Here is a 10,441-nt window from a genome sequence, read left to right as displayed (position 1 = left end):
AACCATGAGATGCAGACATTTTGCACCATTTCAAGAAAATTAGTATTCTCACCTAACTTGCTGGACAGATTTTTAATGAAAAGGTGCAGTATGAGAACAAAGAATCCTAAATAAGTAGTGTCAGGCTGCCAGTCTATCTTCCTCACAGGGTGATAGGAAACAAACCTGCTTTATATCAAGAGCATCTGTTCTAGTGAAAGGGACCATGAGCTGGCAAAACTGGACATTCACATAACTTCTACCCCAGTAGGTTTCAGAGATCTGTGTCTTTTAAAGCTTCTTTGTTTAGTAGTCCACCACACATCCTTGTTCTGTGGGAGGCAGTTTACTGGCACTACTTTAGAGTGTATTACACAAAGCCACACATCTTGCCCTGTGGGTTTCTGCATCCATATTGGTTTCGGCACTAGGCAGCTTGGTTATATAGGATTTTGATCAAGCACTACAAGTCTGTAAAATTAAACATACCGATCTCTCTCTTTACACCTGATAGGTAGCTTTAGGTCCTGAAGGTTTTCTAACTTATCTGTAGAGCACCCACCAGTATGCTCACCACCAGTCAGCTTAACTCAAGCTGTCAGTGACAGAACCCCAGCTGTCTGGATACCTTCCATTAGGATGGAAAGCCTATCTGTTATTACATCAGTAGGAACTGCCATCTGGTGAAGAACTACATAATCTACTCGATGGTTTTTCTTGTAAAAGTGAAATCAAATTCTTTGCCTGCCTGATATCTCCATGACTGGACACAGGTTTGAAATGTCAGTTCTGAGGACTCAACACCACCTCCTGGGCCGTTACACAATATATGACACAAGTTCACAAGAGACTGCTACTGAGCCTACTTCAGTGTAGCACAAGAAACATCTCATACCTTGCGCAACAGAGTCAGACTGCACATCCCCATCATAGTTCTTGCAGGCCCAGACAAAGCCTCCTTCAGATTTCAAGGCCTGAGCAACCATGTCATCAATGAGCCTGTGCTCATACCAGATCTTTTTGGCTTCAAACTTGGACTTGTATTCTCTGGAAAACAAACAAAAAACAGAACACCTTTTCATATAGATAAAAAGAGGGATTGCACAATTTGTGCAAATAATTATGCATAGTGAGGGGCATAGAGATAAGAGTAAAAAAAACCCAAGCTTAAAAGCAATTTGCATCCTCTTTACTCTTTTTTTTGTCTCCTTGCTTGCTTTTGCTAGGCCACTGCAAGTCTGCTTCAGAATCACAGAGGAGCCTACATAGATGAACAGCACAGCCACATTTAGCAGAGCTTTAAACATTGAGTACTGTCTTCTGCAAGGACAAGGGAGACTGCCACAGAGAAGACACAGTCCCCCCAGATTGCTGCTAAGTGTCTGAAAATGCCGAATTAACTGTCAGCTCACAGAGCTGGAAGAGATGTTCCTGCTGCAGACTCAGGCACTGTGTAGGAAGTACACAACTATACTAGTTACCTGTCATAGATCTCTTGGAAGATATCTTTAAAGCGGCCATCGTATCTCTTCAGGATGGTGTTCTTGGTGCTCATATAGAGAGGCCAGCCTTTAGACAGTGCCATTTGGAAGGAACTGTGAGCAAAATCCTTGATAGACTGGTCAAGATTGTACATTCCCATGGCTACACCACCACAGCCTGTTAGTGGAAGAACAGATAGGAATCAACTAGATTTAGTTTTGGTTAAGGATTTGACAGTCTCCCCATAGCATACTGTGGCAGACAGGCTGGTTTTATCTCCAGGTGTCTTGAGATAGTTCTCAATTTAAGACTGGTTCTTTCAGGAAAAGATTAATTTTGCATTATCAGTTCAAAACTCCAGCAGTCCTGTGACACATGGATAGGAAGGTGGTTTTGTTTTACAGCTAGGTACATCTTAATACTGTCATCTAATACCCCTAAGAAGTTTCTTCCTAATCCAGTCTAAGCAGTAAAACTGTGACAGGAGTGAGTGTGCTTGAACTCCTACTAGCTATATACGCAATACAGAGTATTTTTCAATCAAAGCAAACAGCACTTTGGAGTAGGTATCTTAGCCAAAGCTAGAAATGGGTTTGCTCCCATTTTAAGTGCTTTGTACCTTTGGACTTTGACTGCATTGCAGAACGAACTCCAGCAGTCAGAGGCTGCTTTGCTAGCTCAGGTAAACAAGTTCCCAAATGCCTTCCTGCATCTTTTCAGCAGATGTGTCTGGCCTACCCTGCAGCTGCTTCACCTGCCCAGGCTCACTTCCAGAAAGTTGGGGGAAGAACATACCAGTCATCTGGGTGCAAGGGAAAGTCCTAAGAAGGCTCTGAGGAACTATCAACACTCACATTACTTAGATTGTGTGATACAAATGCATTAGCAGCCTCAGTGTGGAAGTGTTTTAAACTTACAGCCCAGCTCACCTGGGGGAAAACAGCATTCAGATCATTGGAGAGGCTGACTGTGGGCGAAAGCAGGGTCTAGGGCTTCATTAAAAAAGCTTTGTCATCTTCAGAGTGCAGCTCTTTGTGCTGCTAGTGAAAAGTAGATACTATGTACTTAATTTTAAGCACCTCACTACTACCACCTCTAGTTTGTTGTCCAGTGCCTTTATGAGGGATCTTTGCTCTGGAAATACTCCAGATTTATTATTTTTATTTTTTGTTTTTGAAAATATCCTTTCCTAATATCCATTTGTCCTTACTGCCACATGGTTGTTACTGTATGGACATGCATGCAGAATGAAGAAGGGAAGCCAGAGGAGGTTATCTGCTTGCCAAGAAAGCAAGGTCATTTAAAGTTGATATTGGCAGGGAATGAAAATCCTGCTGTAACCCGCAAAAATACATGTTGTCCCCCTTCCATCAATAGTGAGTCTGATCAGCTACAGAGACTGTGTCCTCTGAAGCCATGATTTCATAGTTGCTAGATGAGAGCTATGAAGTTTTATTCAAATATTTATTGCTGATAGGTAAAAAGCCTCCTTGTTCCAATCATACAGTCCTCCTGCCTACTAAAGTCTCTTGACGGAGCGTCAAGGTTAAACATTAGTATAGCAATAGGACAAGCTTCCCTTGTGCATTGTGGAGATATGCTGGCACAACAGTTATCTGTGGGGAGTTGCCTCAGAGCAACAGCAGTAATCTGCCTTCTTTGCACTTCCTTGCTTTCTGCATGCTCATGCAACAGAGCAGTGAATCAGACTGGCAGCTGGAACTGCCAGACATCTCCAGTACAGGCTCACCAGTCACCTATCAAATGAAAACAGATTAGGCCTGGCAGCGAAGGAGGTAAACTCCAGATGAAAGGCTGTGCAACAAGAGATAGTAGAGATTTAGGCTCCTGTGAGCAAGGATGCCAGAGAAATCAAGTATTACAAAAGAGGGTCATATAGCAGTCTTGGAACCTGTTTGCCAAGCTAACTGCATACAAACTAGGATTCTGTGGTTTACATGGATGTATTGGGTTTTTGTAGCTAGGAACAAAACATTGCATACTCACATACATAGGTCACCATAAGGCTCCAAATCCTGAGCCCTTGGATCACTGATAGGCAAGAGGGATGACTTGTGTGATGTTTTCCTGAATCCTGTCCCTAGAGAAACACCCTGGCTTCTAGCAATGTGTGTGTAATTGTTTTCACACAGAAGTGTTTTCAGTAAAACAATTTGTTTTCATGCAAAGCCCAACAGTGTCAGGACTCCTCTTCCTGAGTCTAGCAATGTCTACAACCAGCACAGCAGTATTGCTAGGAGGGACACCAACATCTTTGGGACTGCATCTGTTAAAACAGAGCCTACACAGTCAGGAGCACCCTTGTCAGATCTCCTTTCCACTTGCAGAGTAAGCATCAGTCCTAATTTCTACTGAAAACAGACTGCTTAATAAAGAAGGGTACAAACTGCAAAGGTATATAGAGCTCAGTAAGACAAACTAAAACCAGAAAGAATTATACCCGAATTATTCACAAATATATCTCCCCTTAAGTTAAGCCCTGTTTAAATAGCAAGTTCCCCTCTAATCAAAGAGAAAAACATACATGCCACTAACAAAGTCATCATACAGGCAGCATGACAGGTGGCCAGTCTAGTACAATTGTGCAATATGCCTCTTTGATCCCAGGAAGATTTCAAGTACCTTTCAGTACTTCCCAGATAAATGAAGAAGGCTCATACCTTCTCCTTGACTCTACCTCAAAGTCATATATTTTACCATCAAACAGATCTGACTGATACTTCAAGGTTGAATTAAACCAAAAATATCAGTTTTAATCACAACTTAGAGATAATACCTACTTTCAAAGTTATGGACCAGATATGTGACTGGTTTGCCTCCATCTCCTGGAGTGTAGGTCATCTCCACTTTTCCAGGCCCAGGTACCACAAAATCAGTTGCTCTGTACTGTTAAAAAAAGAATTGCCATGATGATTTCATTTATCAGGAGGACAGAATCATAAAAGACAACCTGCATTCGGGAGGGCAGGGTGCAGAAAAACATAAAACAGTTGTACCAAAACCCCCCACTGAACAGGCTCTGTTTACTGAGCCATATGGTCATTGGAATAGTTTACTAGATATTAGAAAGACAAATATTCAAAAAAAGAAAAGATCTTCCTCTTTAAGGAAAAGAGCTTACAGATTCTTGGGTCCCATCAATTGTCAGAGTACGCATTTTTGCAGATGCACTGCAGTTTTAAAGGGCAAAGTATCCAGGGTGTTGTGTGGTCTGTGAGTAAAGGGCTCCTCTCCCTGCCTAAAAAAAGGCTATTTGTATCACAACTACTGATCTCATGAATAAAAGGGAATCATACAGCACCTTAATAAAAAAAAAATATTTCTATCCATCATATGACATTTGAAAGGTCAATCTGTAGTAAGAGTTCTTTGAACTCTGTCAATGGGTATACATTTTGCTCCTTTGAGTTACACAGACTCAAAAGAAGAGCCAACATGCACTTCAAATTTTTAACTGGTGTCTCATCTTCCCAACTGTCCTGAACAGTACTATTTGAGGTTACATTTCTTTGTAATTCATCATCCTTTTCATGTAGTTTCCCTCCTATTGAGGGAATCAGTTCCCTGAGCTGTTCTGAAGTTACAGAAGTGTCTTGCTCATATGTCCTTTACATGTTCTTCTATTATTCCTTTCACTTTAATCTCATACTTTGGCAGGGTTTCAATCCTTCCTCCTTAATCCATTGTTTCCTATTATTTTGACCTTCTCAATTATTCAGTACTGTTAAGGACCTTGAACCCCATTCTTTTCTAGTGTCATGGCTCTGCAATTGTTTTCCTCTTGGAAATTTATTATTTTACCTTCCCACCCCAGCTAATCTTATGACTTGCCTTCAGTTTGTGGGTTTACCCATCTATTTAAGCACTTGGCTCTCTAGAAGACTTTTTTTTCCTGCTTTACAGAATATCATTACCCATGCAAAACAGTATGGTTGAATCTTGTCCTCTGGGCTCCCCAAAGGCCACAACACCGAGTGCCAAGCTAGGGCTTCCCATAGCCTTGTACCACCTCTACCAGGAGAGCTCTGATAAAGGATATTTCCCTACTTCAGTACCATAGCCTGATGGGCCCAGTATGAATACCAGCCCTGCAATAGTACTGTGCAAATAAGTTTAAGAAGCAGATCACAGCTTAGAAAAAAACCCTACCAAACAAAACCCAACCAACAATGAAAACAAAACCACACCCACACACAGAAGGCAACTTTGCCCACTTCTAAAAATCACTCACTCCGATCCACTTTTGCCGTGAGCAATATTTGTCACCAAAAAGTCCTTCTGAGAAGTAGAAAGTTGGGCAGAGTAAAGGACATTTTCTAAAGACATTGACAGGGAGGAGGGTTCTGCAGAGGTGAAGAAAAATAACTTAGAAGAGTTATACCCTGTGTTTAGGTACAGGCCTATCTAATCCAAGTACAGGCCCCTGAATGCTGTTTATAAAGCTACACTGTCTAAGGAAGAGACAGACAAACAAGGCTCTCCCACACTTTGCCAGGAGCTGTACAAACAAAGTGTCAGCTAATACCCACTCCCAGGTGGAGCGCAAGGGATAAAGCAGCAGTACAGGGATGTCTAAGTCTTTGTAGCACTATACCAGTCAGGACTAAGCCTGTTGAGATAAAAAGAGGGGTAAGCACTGAAGTGACTCACTTGATCCCCGTAAGCGTGACGGCCAATGACAATGGGTTTCACCCATCCAGACACCAGCCGGGGAATGTTCTTGCAGATAATAGCCTCCCTGAAGACAGTGCCACCTAGGATGTTTCTAATGGTCCCATTGGGAGACTTCCACATCTGCTTCAATTTGAACTCCTCCACTCTTTTCTCATCAGGAGTGATGGTTGCACACTTTATACCAACGTTGTATTTCTTTATGGCTTCAGCAGCTTCCACAGTTACTTTATCATTTGTAGCATCACGATGCTCAATGCCCAAGTCATAGCTGTAATGAACCCACAAAGACAGACCTGGTCAGAACTGCCCAGGATATTTGTTACTGTCCAACAGGAAAGAAACCAGACCCCATACATGCCTGTGAGTGCAGTTGTGGCACAGTGCTGGAACTAAAGTTATCCCCCTTCCAGTGCAAATGCTGCTGGACTGGAAGAAAACATAGGCTTATATACTGATACTTCTGCTACTGGTAGGAAGGACAGCTTCGGTTTATGGCTGAGGCTCTCTGTCAGCATGGGACATGTCAGTATCTCCTCTGCCTTCCCTTCTAAGCTTGTTGCAGTGGAAGCTTTCAGTCTGGGATTCTAATGGTATGGAACAGCACAGTCCCCAGATGAATATTGGTATTTATTTAAAACCTCTTGTGCTAAGAGTTCTAGCTCCCTTCATGTACTAAGCATATGAAGCTACACTGGGCTTAAAAACTGCTGTGACAATGGACCCACAATCCTGCACTAACAGCAAAACTGCCAACATTCCCCTCAAACAGTCAGAGGAAGCACGTTTCCCACACCCACTGTCATAATAGCTTCTGGAGAACAACGGGTGCCCAGCATGGGACAGCCCTGAAGCGTAGCCAGCTGTACATGAATCTAGCCATTGTGCTGCCTCAGCCAGGGGTCCACTTACCCTCCTCCCACCCCTCTTTGAAAACGGATATTCTCCAGACTGTGCGCATGTATTATGCTGCTGGGTTCCTGTTTGCTTGGTTCTCAACACCAGCAAGCAGAAATCCTGATGTAGGTGGCATATAAACGACTCTAGGAACAGGGGAAGAGGTCAGGCTTGTGGGTTTAATAATGGCAGACAGCATTGAAGGCCTCTGTCCACATGGCTAGGAGCAATGCAGCCGGATACTTCTCTAATAGTTATAGCTCAGTGGCTAGAAAGGGAAGAAACAACTGAAGTGCTAGAAAGTGCTGTAGACAGCATGTCCCTTTTGCCATACCAGCTGCTGGTATTTACTTTTTCCAGAAGGGAGCACAGAAGCACAGCCTAGGCTCCAGGAATAATTGCAACAGTTAGCTCACACTGTCAGCAGCAGAGCTCAAGTTTACAGACATCAGGGCAGAGTCTGTGCCCTGCAACCACCCTTGTTGCCCTCTGGGCAGATCTTCAGAGATGGCAAGAAGCCATAAATCTACTCAGAGTCCACAGATGCCAGGCTTCAAGTCAGGGAGTGGCTGAAACACCCCATGTTTCTAATTATTTAGGCTGCAGGAAGCCATGCAGACTGCCCGGGTACTGGAAAGCCAAGACACAGGAGATAAAAATGCAGACCACATCCATGAGAGACCTTCTTAGAGGCACAGTATAGAAAAAAAAGCTAACTCACAACTAAGCATCCACTACTTACTGCTGTGGGGAACCCCAGAGGGGCTGCTAGACTTTGGCAAAATACCTTCACCACAAGGCCGTGCTTTCCAGAGTACTTAATGAGGCTGGCCCTTAGGTAAGTTAACCAGGGGAGTCTGCTGGGAACTGTACTAGTATAAAAAGGGCTGCATCACCAGGTGCGGGAGGAACTATAAGGCTCACAGTGCTAAGGGAAACATGATCAATGCCTAGCATCACATGCAAATTGCAGTATAAAGTGTCTGCATGTCATAAAAAGCCATTACCTGTGCAAATCCAGATCTACATAAGGAAAAATCAGCTTTTCTTTAATCAGTTCCCAGATGACCCGTGTCATTTCATCTCCTTGCATCTCCACAACAGAGCCTCCATGGATTTTTTTAGACATCTTGAGCTGCAATAGACATAAACACAACCTGAGTTAAAAACTGCCAACATCATCAGTACATGTATCCTGCATTTCTACAACACAACTAGAAGAGAGGTACTAATATAGCATACAGGATCTCTCCTAAAAGTCTTGAAAATAACCACAGTTTATCCCTAGTTTCACACTAACTGGTATTTTTCTGAAAGCCCCAGGTCCTAAGGAAATCTACCTGAGGATAAAAATAAAGGTTAATATCTGGGATTTAAAGGCATGTGTTCTAAGGGCATGAACATTAATTATGGTCATACAAAAGAATTTGAAAGCATGACCAAACTCTTCCCCCAAATTCCACCAAAATAGGTTAGCACTGTTTGTTTTTAGATTTTATGAGTTCAGGTCCAGTTGCCTGTTTCTCACCCTTTTTCTGAAAAATGGGGGTTAATGGACATTATTTTAATGACAGCTCATATTCCTGGCACTATTAATTTTAATACATTGCCATCCTCTTTATTAGCTTTCTTCCCCAGGAAGGAAGGAAACAGCGACAGAAATCCAAGGGCCACATCAAGAGTACTTTCGCATGGCAAGCTTTATTTCTGCTGTTAAAATAAACACTGGACAGATTTGTTTTCTGTGTGGAACAGAGGTTTCCCAAGATATTTGTTCACAAAGACTCAAAAAACAAACCTGAACTCTGTCCTTCTATTTGCACTTTGTTCCTTGACAAAACCCAACCCCACAGGCCACTGAACTGCTCTAACGCAGTGTGCTGCTTTTTAACAGCCACAGTTTCTTGGTTCTCAGCTCTGATTATGCAAGAGTTATGACTTGGCAAGTTTCTCCTCCCAAGACAGCTTTGTTCTTATAGGCAGCTGCTAGAATACTACAGTGTGTGTTAGAATACTACAGTGTGTTAGGGTACCACCAAGCCCTTGTGCCTGAGGTTGCAGTCTCACAGATATCGATGTCTGTGAATGGCTTTATGCAGAATGAGAGCTCCTACTGTACACAGAGTCTATTCATCTAGGTGAAGTTACTCAGGGAGGTGAGGTTTCCAACACAGGGGCCCCAGGTTACAAGCACATGGGAGACTGCTCCCTGGTTCAATTATTATTTTTTTTTTAAAACTAACTTGTGCTGTATTTCCAAAATCCAAGCCATTAAACATTTTTAGTCTAGAGAATAAACCTTCTAAGCTACTACATCAAGTTTTTCTAAACATTTTAAAGAGTAAAAATTAAAAACAAGTAAAATGAGGTTGTGAGTTACTGAGACTCTATTTACTATGAGCACATAAACTTGAAATATTAACTAGTCCAAGGCACTCCTATCCCAAAGAAAGATAATATCTTGGCTTATATTAGGCCTCTCTAGTCCTCATGGAAAACTTTAACTTCACATGACCACCCTCTCTTTGAACTCAGTTTATTTACGCAAGTATTTTGGGCCCAATTTTCAATTATGACTATCTAAATAAGAACTGTATCACACTCCTGTGGCCTCGGCACAGGATTACTATACTCAGGAGACTTCAGTTTTCCTTTTGTCACTTACTCAGTCTGAGAAACAGTCCGATTCATTTAAGCCAAAATCTACAGACACCCACTCACCATTGCTTGGTTTGTGGTTTGGTCCCTACTTAAATAAGACAAATCAGACTATGTCAGTCATAGCAATAAGTTTTGCAAATCTGGCTTCAGACCTATGTGGTGCTGTTGTCACAGGAGGAACACAAAGGTATGTGAGACACCTCCACTGAGATCTCCACTGGTATATGGAAACAGCAGCTTCTTAAAACAACTCTGGCAGCATCCCACATGCTTACCTAATTATCTCCTCTAACACTGATGGCCCCAGTGTCTCTATGTACAGGGGCAGTACTGTACCCCTCTTCTGCACACCAATGTCAACTTGCCAAGAGGTTCCTCTACAGAGCACACATTCCCCCAGAGTTCAACTCATTCTGTCACTCTCCCTTTTGATTTTTTAATCTCCAGAACTGCGCAAAAGTCAGCAAGGTCTTTCTCCTACAGCAACCCTTCTTCAAATACATTCAACCCAGGCATTTAGCCAAAGCAGCTTAAAAGAAGCTCTGTGAATTTCGAAATACTCCTTGGTCCTCGGGAGGGACCCAGAGCCTACAGTGAATAATTACCTATTGCAACAGCTCCTTAATTCAGGTTTGTAGGAGATCTCTTCAGACGGGGCTCGCTGGCAGGGAGAGCGGTGCAGACCGCTGTGACTAACAGATCGTGCCTGCACTTGTTCTTCGGCTGCACT

At 42.6% G+C, this 10,441-nt stretch overlaps 1 protein-coding gene across 1 annotated transcript in view; it reads right to left on the bottom strand.

Moving 5' to 3' along the window:
* The window catches only part of IDH1 (isocitrate dehydrogenase (NADP(+)) 1), a 10,244-nt gene extending 2,060 nt beyond the window's left edge, over nucleotides 1–8,184 (bottom strand). Inside the window, exons 1-5 of the mRNA XM_010168698.1 lie at nucleotides 8,058–8,184; nucleotides 6,133–6,424; nucleotides 4,263–4,368; nucleotides 1,461–1,638; nucleotides 875–1,026 (exon numbers count right to left, since the gene is read on the bottom strand). Coding sequence (XP_010167000.1) covers nucleotides 875–1,026; nucleotides 1,461–1,638; nucleotides 4,263–4,368; nucleotides 6,133–6,424; nucleotides 8,058–8,179 — 850 coding nt within the window. The 5' untranslated portion in view covers nucleotides 8,180–8,184. The remainder of the gene's footprint in view (nucleotides 1–874; nucleotides 1,027–1,460; nucleotides 1,639–4,262; nucleotides 4,369–6,132; nucleotides 6,425–8,057) is intronic.
* Nucleotides 8,185–10,441: the final 2,257 nt, after the last annotated feature.

Source organism: Antrostomus carolinensis, unplaced genomic scaffold, assembly GCF_000700745.2.
Source record: "Antrostomus carolinensis isolate BGI_N321 unplaced genomic scaffold, ASM70074v2 scaffold39605, whole genome shotgun sequence".
Lineage (NCBI taxonomy): Eukaryota > Metazoa > Chordata > Aves > Caprimulgiformes > Caprimulgidae > Antrostomus > Antrostomus carolinensis.
The sequence above is the reverse complement of the archived record's forward strand: the minus strand, read 5'-3'. Positions and strand labels throughout refer to the sequence as shown.